This window comes from Littorina saxatilis, linkage group LG9, assembly GCF_037325665.1.
Source record: "Littorina saxatilis isolate snail1 linkage group LG9, US_GU_Lsax_2.0, whole genome shotgun sequence".
NCBI lineage: Eukaryota > Metazoa > Mollusca > Gastropoda > Littorinimorpha > Littorinidae > Littorina > Littorina saxatilis.
Genome location: NC_090253.1, coordinates 12,866,819 through 12,881,421, shown reverse-complemented (window position 1 = coordinate 12,881,421; position 14,603 = coordinate 12,866,819). Strand labels below are relative to the sequence as shown.

Sequence of the window (14,603 nt, the reverse complement as noted above, 5' to 3'; positions counted from 1 at the left end):
ACTCCATGCACACGCAGACGAAGAAGACAGGGAAGACAGTTCACTTGCAGGGTCGAGGCTTCTGCGAGTAAAATAACACTTGAACAAATATAACTGCTTGTTCAATATTTTCTTCTGTTAGTGTCTCTGCCTCATCTTACAAACTCAAAGGCAATGCGGACACATAACAATCTCATGCGATGATGTGTCTCTAAGTGCTGCCTGTGTCATTGTATGGTTGTACACACATACACGCAAAGTCTGTTGCATATTAAGTTATGAAAAATCATCCAATATAACACAAACAACAATTGTTAACATTCTTATGTACGTAATGAATGTTGTATTCAAATCACAAATAAATAAACAATAATTATCCATTGTGACAAAAACAACAAATGTTAAGAATAACATGTACATAATAAATGCTTCATTCAAAACCAAACTATTTTATCACAACTTATACAACAAGCAGTACAAGATAGTGATTAATAACATGCAATTTTATAGGTCCCCAAAATAATTAAGTCCCACTGTTAAAAATACCTGTATTTGCTACAAATACAAGTTCTGACAGAAATTGCCAATTAGTTTTTGAAATGAGCCCATCAACCATCAACAAGAGCATATTTGATTTAAATAAATCACAATGGAATACGAAAACAGCTCAGTTACAAATATATATAATATATATATGCCGGTATATAAAACAGAAATTGATAAGCACAACTTAAACACGCCGTATAAACGGTTGCGTCGACTGAAAGCCGCGGGATCGGTTGCATCGACTAAAAGCCGCGGGATCAGGACACGCGAGGTGAGTTTCTCCACAAAATTACAAATCTCTTCTCTTAATTAGTAGATTATCATATAACTTTTGTTTACACTTTGAACTTAGGTATTGTGGCATCACATCATCGATTTTTTTCATTGATTGCATTTACGTGTGAATGTTGAACTGTGATTATTTACACTTGTTCAAGCGCATTTTTTTAAATTTTGACTTTCAACCTTCACCACAAAAAATCAAGCTTTCGAACAAAGCTACAGACAATTAAGATGTAATCAATGATTATTTATTGACCATTGGGTTACATTTTATTAGCTAATGTTACATGGTTACTTCATATTTTACGGATATGTAAAGACACCAAACGTTTGACGGTTGCACACCACGGAAGGGCATGGTTGCACGTCGCGACAATATTTGATTACCAGCGGTTGTGCACCATGGGACATTGTCCTTCTAAATTTGCCAGTGATATCAAGTTATATTAGGTGAATGTCTCAGCTCTTGTTTTGTTATGTTTTTATAGCCCCCCACCACCACTTTTTTACGATCCGATAACTCCAAATTTTGCTTCTTTGCAACCCCCACGGTAGCGGGCTACCACCCCCCACCGATCCCGGCAGAGAGGGGCCGGATCCGCCCATGAAGAGAAAGAGAGAGAGAGAGAGAGAGAGAGAGAGAGAGAGAGAGAGAGAGAGAGAGAGAGAGAGAGAGAGAGAGAGAGAGAGAGAGTCTTTTGAACAATAGGCTTTATCGTCAAGCCGAAGAATGCGAAGCTTCACATTTTCAGTGGGGTGTAATGATAAAGCATGATCGATAGCGGTGATGAATTCTTAACATTTTTCGGAACAATACCAGCACATGAAGCGGGGCTGATTCGCATCCATGGTTTATGCAGTGGACAGGTGATTTCAGGGGCCGGACTCCATCTGCCATAGAAAATTAGAAATATCACAGTGTGAGTACCATCCTAAAAAAAGTGCTTGTCTCCATGAAACTATTGGGACTGTACACTATCCGGGTCAAACCACCTGCACAGTGGCCAGCAAAATTATTGCACCACATAGAAAGAGAGGAAATGTCTAACAATTTGGACACTTTTCAAACGTTTTTTGTTAATACAATCAAGTATACTACACTCATGAATTTTTAACATAGTGAAGACGAAAGTCCCCTCTTTCTTGTGATACCAAATCTGTTAGCAAATGAAGAGTTCTTACATATCTAATTAGGACCGTTAAAATGTGAGGTAATTTCCCGATTCGTTCAAAGCAATTTTAGTCATTTCCGTTCTTCCCATTTGGTGCGATATTTTTGCTGGCCACTATACACCATTACATGGCATGATGTTTGTTGTACAATGTTCAGAAGCGATTTTGCAGCCTTAAAGTAAACCTTTTAAACTTTCAATTACTTCCACGGCGCACAACCGATGACTACCGTGGCGCACAACCGGTCTGTACAAGGATTTTCCTTGGTGTGCAACCGTCAAACTGTTTAGTGTCCTTGCATATCCGTAAAATATTAAGTAACTATGTAACATTAGCTAATAAAATGTAACCCAATGGTCAATAAATAATCATTGATTACATTTTAATTGTCTGTAGCTTTGTCCAAAAGCTTGATTTTTAGTGGTGAAGGTTGAAAGTCAAAATTTACAAAAATGCGCTTGAACAAGTGTAATAATCACAGTTCAACATTCACACGTAAATGCAATCAATGAAAAAAATCGATGATGTGATGCTACAACACCTAAGTTCAAAGTGCAAAAAAAAGTTATGTGATAATCTACTAATTAAGAGAAGAGATTTGTAATTTTGTGGAGAAACTCACCTCGCGTTTCCTGATCCCGCGGCTTTTAGTCGATGTGTTCTGCGCGAACTTAGAATCCGGTTTCATTCTAGAATGGACCGGGTCCAGGTTGGAATTCTAACCCTGCGCAAGTACAGGGGTGCCATTCTAGAATGAAACCCTTGTTGCTGGTCCATTCTAGAATCGGCCGTGCGCAAGGTTGGAATTTGGGTCCAAGTTGGAATAGTCATTTCAGTTAGACTATCACACAGCCAAAGCCACAAATGTGGATTTTCTGTTTGTTTTTGTTTTTTGTGTGTTTGGTTGGGTTTTTTTTCGGGTTTTTTACACTTTACTCAAAGACATCGTGAATTGGGATTGTGATGTTCTGAAAGTGATTACGATTTTGAGAGACACTCAGCACTGATCGCTACGAACGGAAATTTCCGGACTGACAGTGTTTTGCCGATCTCGCTTGTAACTTTTAATCTTATTCATATACATGAAGTTGGTCTTCTGAATTGTGAAGATATAATGTCAACTTTTTTTTAAACCTGTGACAACAGCTCTATAACTCACTCTGTCCTTCTGTTGGTCTGTCTGTCGGTTAGTCGGTCTGACCGTCTGTCTGTCTGTCTGTCAAACAAATTGTCAAAAAACCGGACATTTCCGAGAGGGAGACAGCGCTGACATTGCAAGCGGCCGCAACCGGCTCTCATCACAAAAACAACTGCCCTGCAAACAATACCGCCCTGGTAGTCCCCCTTGCTATGGTCTGCCTTTGTTTATTGCGTACTCAGGAGTGTCAACTTTCTTGACATGACATGACATCGCAAGATCGCCAAAGGATTTTTTTCAGGGGTAGACAAATCAGCCCCATTTTATCAAAGGGAAGGTGCAGGTGGAGATAATTCAAGGGAAGACAACTCTGTCTTACCTACAAACATTACGGCCCCCTTTATTCAAGGGTTTCATTCTAGAATGGCACCCCTGTACTTGCGCAGGGTTAGAATTCCAACCTGGACCCGGTCCATTCTAGAATGAAACCGGATTCTAAGTTCGCGCAGAACATATGTAAGCTTAGCCCGTCGCAATCAAGGCAAGTAACTCTACGAGTATACATTAGCAAGGGAAGCAACTTAAATTTACACGTAATCTTGGGAAAATATTTAGTCATTTTCCCTGACATTTGTAATTGTATCATGAACATTTTAATTTTATCGTTACATATGTATTATTTTCAAGTGAAAATATTAATTATACGGTTTTGGAGAACTGAACACGCCTCTTGCGCATGACGGAAATAACAATATACGTGACACACGCACCAGTCTTTGATTGTGTGATCAGTGACAGTGGTGAAACGAACACACAAACACAGAAGGCAGCTACAAGCAAGTCAAAAACACGATCATTGTGTTGGAGGCTGTTCAACCATGGCAATGTTGTGGTGTGCAATCCTCCTGACAGCGGCGTCGCTTCGTGTCTCGACAGGTATGTAGGCTACTGTCAATGTCATATAATAGTCAAACAAGTCAAATTATAGGATTTATTAGAGTATGGCAATTTCTGCGAAAAAAGACACTGTTGATCTAAGCCTCTAATTGGAGAATCGCGTGGTAAGGTTGGAGTAAAATGTAAAACACAAACTTTCTGTGCTCTGTGACTCACACTTAAAGCTGAATTTCTAAAAATGTCAAGGAAATACCAGCGACAGCATAACCAACAACAAATGAAAAGTAATGGAAAATAGTCTTGGCATCCACATTAAAAACTGATATAAAATTTTTTATCTTCATCCCTGCTCAGAAAAAAACCCACATCGAGTTGAATTTTCTCGTCATTAGTTTTGGTCTAGTTATACATTTTACATATTTGTCAAATGGTTAAACAGTAATAAAAACTATATGAGATTGAAATCTGGAAGCACATTCAGGAAAGTGATGTTGCCAAATCATCGCACATCCACATGTATGTCATGAGACGGATCTACACGCATATAGTTCAGGTAGATCTGACTTTCACGCCACCGTTGACTGGCGCTGTACGAAGAAGCAGACGTCAAGCGCAGGCGCCCGTTGAAGAACAATCACTCCAAGTTTTTATCTTCAGTTGCTTCTATTGCCAAAGTCACTGATGGCTCATTCTTTGCAGGCTCCGTAAAGTGTGCTATTTTTTGTGTAATTAAAAAGTGACGGTGACTGCGACAGTGGAACAAGCAAGCTAATAAGGCTAAGAACTATTTTATCCCCGAGAACGCTAATACAAGGGCTCAGCAGACTTTAATTGTGTGTCTGTCTGTCTGTCTGTCTTTCTCCACTTAACAGCTTATTGCTGGGAAACTACTGGGCGCAGTTCGTTCAAAACTTGATACACTAACTTGATAATAGGTCCGATTGATCGTATTAAAACTTTATAATGTTACCTGGGACCTAAATGCAAAATAAACCACAAAAAACCGACTTGGCGGTGGGAGGAATTCGCGGAGCCACAGCCAGCCAGGCAGTCTGATAGAACAGCCGAACTCGTCACACATTGACGAGAAATATAGCGTCATAAAAAGATTACGTCACGGTCAAAAGTCTTTGACGTCTTTTTCTCTCGCGCGGTTTGTGTGTGTGTGTTCATTTTGTGCACATGTGTTACTGTTTGTGTGTGTGTGTGTGTGTGTGTGTGTGTGTGTGTGTGTGTGTGTGTGTTTGTGTGTGTGTGTGTGTGTGAGTGTTTGTGTGTGTGTGTGTGTGTGCGCTTGCATGAGTCTGTACTCGTGTGTGTGTGTGTGTGTGTGTGTGTGTGTGTGTGTGTGTGTGTGTGTGTGTGTGTAAGAAAGAGAAAGAAAGAGAGAGAGGGAGAGAGAGAGGGAGTGAGGGAGAGAGACTGTGTGTGTGTGTGAATGTGTGTGTGCATTTTCACTGTGATCAAATAAAAGAGAAAGGCCAGTCACCACGCACATCCTCGGCTCGCATGCAATGTATTTCTATATAGCAAAGGGAATGCCTGTAATTCACACAGATCAATCACTTGGTCTTAAACGTGCACAAGACAAAAACGTTCATACTGGGGGAGAGAGCCAGTCTGAAGAGTACTCGGGTCCAGCGCGAGCGTTTTTTTTATTCAATCAAAGTGTGGCCCCGAGTTTCGGGTTTCCGAAAGACCTGTTCATCCCCGAGTACGCTAGTACAAGGGTCCAGCAGACTTTAATTGTCTGTGTGTGTGTCTCGACTTAACAGCTTATTGCTGGGAAACTACTGGGCGCAGTTCGTTCAAAAGTTGATACACTAACTTGATAATAGGTCCGATTGATCGTATTAAAACTTCATAATGTTACCTGGGACCTAAATCAGGGATGAGATTCTTCCGCCAATTGGCGGAATTCCGCCCCAAAGTTCGTTCCCAGGACCATTTTTCTGAATCGTCTAAATCCGTTGAGAAAAAATGGGGGGGGGGGGGGGGTAGAGTAGTTGTGGTTCCATTGGACATATGACTGACAAAATGTTGTATGCTTCTACTGCTCAGACTCATTTCCAAGTCTTTTTTATGGTCAAAGTGTCAAAAAATCTTCAGCTTCAGGGGGCTTTGCCCCCTTACCCCCAGGCCCCCGCCAAATAATTTCCTCCCATAACACTTCAAGGGAATCTCATCTCTGCTAAATGCGAAATAAACCACAAAAAAACAACTTGGCGGCGGGGGGAATTCGCGGAGCCACAGCCAGCCAGGCAGTCTGATAGAAGAGCCGAACGCGTCACACATTGACGAGAAATATAGCGTCATAAAAAGATGACGTCACGGTCAAAAGTCTTTGACGTCTTTTTCTCTCGCGCGGTGTGTGTGTGTGTTCATTTTGTGCACATGTGTTAGTGTTACTGTGTGTGTGTGTGTGTGTGTGCGCGTGTGTGTGTGTGTGTGTGTGTGTGTGCGTGCGCGTGCATGAGTCTGTACTCGCGTGTGTGTGTGTGTGTGTGTGTGTGTGTGTGTGTGTGTGTGTGTGTGTGTGTAAGAGAGAGAGATAGAGAGGAAGAGAGAGAGGGAGTGAGGGAGAGAGAGTGTGTGTGTGTGTGTGTGTGTATGTGTGTGTGTGTGTGTGTGTGTGTGTGTGTGAATGTGTGTGTGTGCATTTTCACTGTGATCAAATTACAAATAAAAGAGAAAGGCCAGTCACCACGCACATCCTCGGCTCGCATGCAATGTATTTATATAGCAAAGGGAATGCCTGTAATTCACACAGATCAATCACTTGGTCTTAAACGTGCACAAGACAAAAACTTTCATACTGGGGGAGCGAGCCAATCTGAAGAGTACTCGGGTCCAGCGCGAGCGTTTTTTATCATTACTATTTTGGAGTACTTCATTACTCTTGTTTTAGAATGTTGGGAAAGAAATACTCCATTTGAGTCCAGACTAAGATTTTCAAATGTGCTTTAAATTAGGTTTGTGTTGCTAATGTTGGCGTTTGTAACCACTGGGTTACTATTTTGGTCATCAGATAACCATCTTTTGACTTGACACATCAACAACAACAACAAGATAACAGTGAAAATGCACTGACCAGTACCAGAAACACGAACAATTAACATGGACATTTGTTAATTGTTAATTGTTGGTGTTTCTGGTACTGGTGAGTACATTTTCACTGTTATCTTGTTCTTGTTCTTGTCACCTGCAATCTCTTCTTACTATATTTTGACACATCAAGTTTCTGGGGTAAACAGGTCTGCTTTCTTTCGTTTGTCTCAGGCGCAACGGTGGACCTCCAGGACATCCGCCTGGCGAACGGCAACGCGACAGCAGGGCGAGTGGAGGTGCTGATCGACAGAATGTGGGGCACCGTCTGTGACGACAGCTGGGCTGACGAGGACGCCGGTGTTGTCTGTAGATCTCTAGGACTGACGTGAGTCGCATGCACAGCCAGACATAGACAGACGCACACAAAGAGACAGACAGATACGGACGGACAGACAGACACGATCGGACACACACACACACACACACACACACACACACACACACACACACACACACACATGCGCGCCCGGTTTGAACTTTTCTTCACACTGGCTCTTGCAACGAATCTGTTCATGAGACCCAGAAGCTCCTGTGGGATCGATGTTGTCTGCAAATCTGAGATTGCAGCTTACTGCGTATATTAGAAACAGGTTTTACGAGAACGCCTTCCTGCTAACTCGTCACCGCTAACTCGTGATAGGGAAATGAATGAGGGCCGGGGGTGGAGGGGGGGTGGGGTGCGGGGGGGAAGGAGTGGGTCTCTGAGGCTGTTCAACATCCAAATGCTTTTTGAGGTTAATGTTGAATGGTTCTCTCTCTCTTTGTCTTTTCTTCATGACGTCCGATCTGCAGCGTGACGCAGAGCTTTGTGTTGCAGAGGCGGGGTAGCCCTGAGCAAGGCTGCGTACGGGAAGGGTCAGGGTCCTATCCACATGGATGACGTGCACTGTACGGGAGACGAGAACAGTCTGGGCAAGTGCTGGACCAACATTGGCAGCGACAACTGCTTACACTCGGAGGACGCCGCTGTCATCTGTCAGACTGCCTGAGCTTCCGATAAATACAGAAACGAAGAAGGAAAATATAAAGAATTAAAACAATAATACGAGTAACGCTTTGCCGTTGAAAGAGGAAGTTTAAGGTCTGCTTTCTGGTGTGTTTTTATTATATTTAGTCAAGTTTTGACTAAATATTTTAACGTAGAGGGGGGAATCGAGAAGAGGGTCGTGGTGTATGTGCGTGTGTGTGTGTGTGTGTGTGTGTGTGTGTAGAGTTCCTGGGAATATCCCCGAACGTTTTTTTTCATTTTTTTGATAAATGTCTTTGATGACGTCATATCCGGCTTTTCGTGAAAGTTGAGGCGGCACTGTCACGCTCTCATTTTTCAACCAAATTGGTTGAAATTTTGGTCAAGTAATCTTCGACAAAGCCCGGACTTCGGTATTGCATTTCAGCTTGGTGGCTTAAAAATTAATTAATGACTAAAAATCGGAAAATTGTAAAAAAAAATAAAAATTTATAAAACGATCCAAATTTACGTTCATCTTATTCTCCATCATTTTCTGATTCCAAAAACATATAAATATGTTATATTTGGATTAAAAACAAGCTCTGAAAATTAAATATATAAAAATTATTATCAAAATTAAATTGTCGAAATCAATTTTAAAAACACTTTCATCTTATTCCTTGTCGGTTCCTGATTCCAAAAACATATAGATATGATATGTTTGGATTAAAAACACGCTCAGAAAGTTAAAACAAAGAGAGGTACAGAAAAGCGTGCTATCCTTCTTAGCGCAACTACTACCCCGCTCTTCTTGTCAATTTCACTGCCTTTGCCATGAGCGGTGGACTGACGATGCTACGAGTATACGGTCTTGCTGAAAAATGGCATTGCGTTCAGTTTCATTCTGTGAGTTCGACAGCTACTTGACTAAATGTTGTATTTTCGCCTTACGCGACTTGTTTGATATAATTTTATCTTAACTCATTGTCTCCCAGGTACGGATATATCCGTACCTACTCATATGGTTCTATCTGACCAGGTACGCATATATCCGCTCAGACTGTTAGCTTCAGTCTCTTCCTGTAACGTCCATATAACGCCTGCATTCCAGCGTGTTGATACACAGTTACTTCACAGTTACTACAATTCTGAGTGACCTGCTGCAGCACACCTGGTCTCGGCTAAAAAAAAAATAAAATTGTCAACATAGGTGGGGTAGAAAGTGTTAAGAGGAAGACTTGTGTTAGTAAATGTAAGTGTCACATGAGTTCATAATTCTAGGAAATGTGTCAATTTTGGAAAAGTTGCATGCTGATTTTGACGAGTAAAATACATGGAAAAAATCAATCATTGCTTCATGTGTTCCCCATTTTTGTTCAAAAACCTTAAACAACCCCCCTCCCGCCACATACAAAAAAAAAGAATAACATTTTTGACTATCATGATTTGACCCAAGACTTGCACTTTTTGGGTCCAGCACGCTATCAAACGGTAGATTGCTAGTGTCGATGATGACTGATCCCGAGTTTTCAGTTTTGCCTTTATTATATGCGGTGGGTGGTTTTTTTTTAGAGAGAGATAATACTATGACAGTATACGAGAGAGAGAGAGAGGAGAGAGAGAGAGAGAGACAAAAACACACACACACACACACACACACACACACACAGGAAGAAGGTTTCATGTCTTCAGTGCGACATCCACTAGCGTGACGTCCGTTAGCGCGACATTCCAGGAGCTCACAGAAACGACATCCACTAGTGCGACATTCCACGGCTGCAACATTCCACTTGCGCGAGTAGCTCGACAGCTATGACAACACCTTGCGCGCGCACAAGCACACACGTATGTCCACAAACATACACACGCACGCACGTACGCATCCAAGCACTTACACCACGCACACACACTCACTCACACACACACACACACACACACGGTTACTCAAAATCACACACACGCTCGCTTGGTGGCGGTATGTGGTCAAATGTCACTCTATAAGGGTTGTCGTGGAATGTCGCCAGTGAAATTTCGCGCTAATGGAATGTCGGGCTTGTGGATGATGCGCTAGTTTAGTCCCCAGTGGAGTCGCACAACTAGCTGTCGTGCTGGTGGATGTCGCGCTAGAGTAAATGAAAGCCAGAGAAAAATACTGGGTTCCTGATTTGGCCAATTATGGTCCGCTGGACCCAAAAAGCAACAGCAAATAAATAGAAAAATACTATTTGTGCTTATGGTTTGCAGTCGATTTGTTCTCAATAAATGTTCGAATATCCTGGCCCTTCAAATCGTGAAATTTTCAAATTTATTTTTATTTTTATTTGAGCAAATTTGTAACATTCCTGAGTGAAACAGGACAGGACACCGCCAAGTATGCATGACAAATACATAGCACACAAAAACACGTGTTGAGATGGTGGCCCAAGTGTTAACACGGCTGTGCACAAGATGTACATTATAATATAATTAGTTCATATCTGTGATGTAAGCAAATATTTAAATCAGTATTGTGTGTATATAAAAAAATATATATATATATCATGTTGTATAAACATAATAACGTTTATTTCAATAAGTAAGACAAACAAAACGTCTGAACTATGACAAGGGAAACAACCGCTGTATATTTTATAATTTGAAGTTGCAGCAAAATAATTGCCTCCCCGGGAGACAATTTTCTCAATTTTGGTCTAATTAGTAATTGTCATACTTTGTAAGCTATGATTGATTTTTTGTGTGTATTGATTTTAATAACTAAATACGTTCTTCTGGCTGTTAATGGGTAAAATATACAAAACAGTGTGCTGGTGACGTAACAATCCTGACGTCTTTTCATGGCGTGGTACTCTTGTCTACGGCAGAGCCGGTTCAGCATTTGCGGTGGTGTTGGTGAGGCTGTGGTAGCCTATCTCTGATGTCTTGCATGGCGCGATACTCTTGCCTACAGCGCAGGTACAGCATGTGTGGTAGTGTTGATGAGACTGTGGTATCTCTGACGTAACAAGTGGCCTGACGCTTTGGGCTGACGATGACGTGTCAGAACGCCTTTACGGTTCCCCACCACGCGCTTGATATCTGTCAAAGATGTCGGCTGCGTTATTAAACACCAACAGCCATAATAACAACCATCACCAGGGCTAGATTCTAGGTTCCGGAAGCCCCCACCCCAACCAACCCCTTACCTGGCAAATGTACTTTTTTTTCTCAAGAAGAGACCCAAGATATCCCTTTCAATTGCTAAATTTCAACAGCGCTTGGGGCCCCTGAATCCCCTCCTGACCAGCCCCTGTACACATTCCTCAATTCGGAAGCCCTCTCCTCTGAAGCTCTCACAAAATAGGTCCAGCCCTGATAACAACCACCACAACATCAATGATGGCAACGACTACGATAGCAACAGCAACATAGAAAACAGTTTTAGTCGAGTAGGTCTCAAACACTTTTAACGTTTCCTCACAACAGATTTGATATCTCTCAAAGGTACTATTAAAAATAAAAACTTTTGGACGTCGCAATCAAACCTTAACCTTGACAAAATGTGAAAGTCGAAAAGAACAAATAATTATGTTCTCACCTTGAACTGTCAAGAAGTCGGCGTAAACCCACGACAGTTCTCCAATGAGGAACTGAGAGCGGTACTTGTCAAACACTTTGTGGTACTCCTTCATGAAGTCAGTCTGGTACTCCTCGGTGAACGTGAGGGAGGGTTCCTGACACAGATTAACTTGTTCCTGAGCACGGTGTTTAAATAATTGTGTTTTGGTGTGTATTATGTCTGTGTGAATCGCTTTTTGTTTACTGTGTTTTGGTGCGTTTGTGTGTGTGTGTGTGAATGTGTGTGTGTGAATGTGTGTGAATGTGAATGTGTCTGTGTGAGTGTGTGTCTGGTGTGCATGGGTAGTGTGTGTGAATGTGTGTGCAAGCGTGCGAGCGTGCGTGTGTGTGTGTTTGTATACATGTATGTGTGAAAACGTTCTTGCATGTTTGATTGTGCTTGTCAGCTTCGGCCGAACCATTTTTTTCTTCTAATATGTCAAATACAAGTTCCTGCATTTTCTTACAGACAGTACATGCTAATTCACGGGAGCAGTACCATGTGTAAGCCGACTATAGTGTCAGCACCGTACTCCGTGATGATGACGGGTTTCTTGTGCTTGGCTCGCCAGCCCTCCAGCTCTGTGGGAAGCTGCAGCCCCACCACCTCTGTGTGGCCCATGTCGCTGTACCAGCTGTAGTAACGGTTCAGGCAGATCACGTCGGAAAACTGGGCCTGCGTTCACATAACAATACTCATTTGAAAGGCAAATGAAAAAAAAATCCTTTTGTGTGTGTGTGTGTGTGTGTGTGTGTGTGTGTGTGTGTGTGTGTGTGTGTGTGTGTGTGTGTGTGTGTGTGTGTGTGTGCATGGTTTACTTCTTTTACGTACATTAATGATCATTATAACAACAACAGACACAAAGACTATGCTAAATGCTTCTTGCAACAACAACAAAAAAGCAGAAGAAAAACAAGTCGCGTAAGGCGAAAATACAATATTTAGTCAAGTAGCTGTCGAACTCACAGAATGAAACTGAACGCAATGCCATTTTTCAGCAAGACCGTATACTCGTAGCATCGTCAGTCCACCGCTCATGGCAAAGGCAGTGAAATTGACAAGAAGAGCGGGGTAGTAGTTGCGCTAAGAAGGATAGCACGCTTTTCTGTACCTCTCTTTGTTTTAACTTTCTGAGCGTGTTTTTAATCCAAACATATCATATCTATATGTTTTTGGAATCAGGAACCGACAAGGAATAAGATGAAAGTGTTTTTAAATTGATTTCGACAATTTAATTTTGATAATAATTTTTATATATTCAATTTTCAGAGCTTGTTTTTAATCCGAATATAACATATTTATATGTTTTTGGAATCAGCAAATGATGGAGAATAAGATAAACGTAAATTTGGATCGTTTTATAATTTTTTATTTTTTTTTACAATTTTCAGATTTTTAATGACCAAAGTCATTAATTAATTTTTAAGCCACCAAGCTGAAATGCAATACCGAAGTCCGGGCTTCGTCGAAGATTACTTGACCAAAATTTCAACCAATTTGGTTGAAAAATGAGGGCGTGACAGTGCCGCCTCAACTTTCACGAAAAGCCGGATATGACGTCATCAAAGACATTTATCAAAAAAATGAAAAAAACGTTCGGGGATTTCATACCCAGGAACTCTCATGTCAAATTTCATAAATATCGGTCCAGTAGTTTAGTCTGAATCGCTCTACACACACACACACACACACACAGACACACACACACACGCACATACACCACGACCCTCGTTTCGATTCCCCCTCGATGTTAAAATATTTAGTCAAAACTTGACTAAATATAAACAAGTCGCGTAAGGCGAAAATACAATATTTAGTCAAGTAGCTGTCGAACTCACAGAATGAAACTGAACGCAGCAAGACCGTATACTCGTAGCATCGTCACTCCACCGCCCGTGGCAAAGGCAGTGCCCGTGGAATTGACAAGAAGAGCGGGGTATTCGTTGCGCTAAGAAGGATAGCACGCTTTTCTGTACCTCTCTTCGTTTTAACTTTCTGAGCGTGTTTTTAATCCAAACATATCATATCTATATATTTTTGGAATCAGGAACCGACAAGGAATACGATGAAAGTGTTTTTAAATTGATTTCGAAAAAAAAAATTTGATAATAATTTTTATATATTTAATTTTCAGAGCTTGTTTTTAATCCAAATATAACATATTGATATGTTTTTGGAATCAGCAAATGATGGAGAATAAGATAAACGTAAATTTGGATCGTTTTATAAATTTTTAATTTTTTTTACAATTTTCAGATTTTTAATGACCAAAGTCATTAATTAATTTTTAAGCCACCAAGCTGAAATGCAATACCGAACCCCGGGCTTCGTCGAAGAGTACTTGACCAAAATTTCAACCAATTTGGTTGAAAAATGAGGGCGTGACAGTGCCGCCTCAACTTTCACGAAAAGCCGGATATGACGTCATCAAAGACATTTATCAAAAAAATGAAAAAAACGTTCGGGGATTTCATACCCAGGAACTCTCATGTCAAATTTCATAAAGATCGGTCCAGTAGTTTAGTCTGAATCGCTCTACACACACACACACACACACAGACACACACACAGACACACACACGCACACACGCACATACACCACGACCCTCGTTTCGATTCCCCCTCGATGTTAAAATATTTAGTCAAAACTTGACTAAATATAAAAATGAACATACACTCACTAGCCCATATTCAATTCATTTCAAAATGATATAAACATACTCTTCATCTCCTGAAATGCACATTCTTTTACCCCTTGAAGGACGGAAGAAATTTGAAGAAACTAATGATAAAAAGTTATCATACAAGCAAAAACTGTTCCCAAACTGAGAAAATGTTATCTAAGGGAGACAATCATATTTTTCGGCAATCCAAATATACAGCGGTTGTTTCCCTTGTCACACTTTGCAAATTGGCATTATACACCTAAAACGAAT

General features: G+C 41.1%; 3 protein-coding genes and 1 long non-coding RNA gene across 4 annotated transcripts in view; 2 read left to right on the top strand and 2 right to left on the bottom strand.

Annotated features, from left to right (window-relative positions):
* The window catches only part of LOC138975310 (uncharacterized), a 243,064-nt gene that overhangs the window by 135,730 nt on the left and 92,731 nt on the right, over positions 1-14,603 (top strand). The gene's annotated exons all lie outside the window — the stretch shown is intronic.
* The window catches only part of LOC138975301 (uncharacterized), a 136,777-nt gene that overhangs the window by 71,380 nt on the left and 50,794 nt on the right, over positions 1-14,603 (bottom strand). The window lies entirely within an intron of this gene.
* LOC138977376 (neurotrypsin-like) lies at positions 3,888-8,275 on the top strand. Its single transcript, XM_070350272.1, has 3 exons — positions 3,888-4,054; positions 7,295-7,448; positions 7,941-8,275. Exons 1-3 carry the CDS (start codon positions 3,997-3,999, stop codon positions 8,110-8,112), a joined length of 384 nt encoding a protein of 127 aa, XP_070206373.1. The 5' UTR covers positions 3,888-3,996; the 3' UTR covers positions 8,113-8,275.
* The window catches only part of LOC138976777 (beta-glucuronidase-like), a 16,651-nt gene continuing 12,459 nt past the window's right edge, over positions 10,412-14,603 (bottom strand). Inside the window, exons 10-12 of the mRNA XM_070349667.1 lie at positions 12,166-12,342; positions 11,647-11,782; positions 10,412-11,147 (exon numbers count right to left, since the gene is read on the bottom strand). Of these exons, the coding sequence (XP_070205768.1) occupies positions 11,014-11,147; positions 11,647-11,782; positions 12,166-12,342 (447 nt within the window). The 3' untranslated portion in view covers positions 10,412-11,013. The remainder of the gene's footprint in view (positions 11,148-11,646; positions 11,783-12,165; positions 12,343-14,603) is intronic.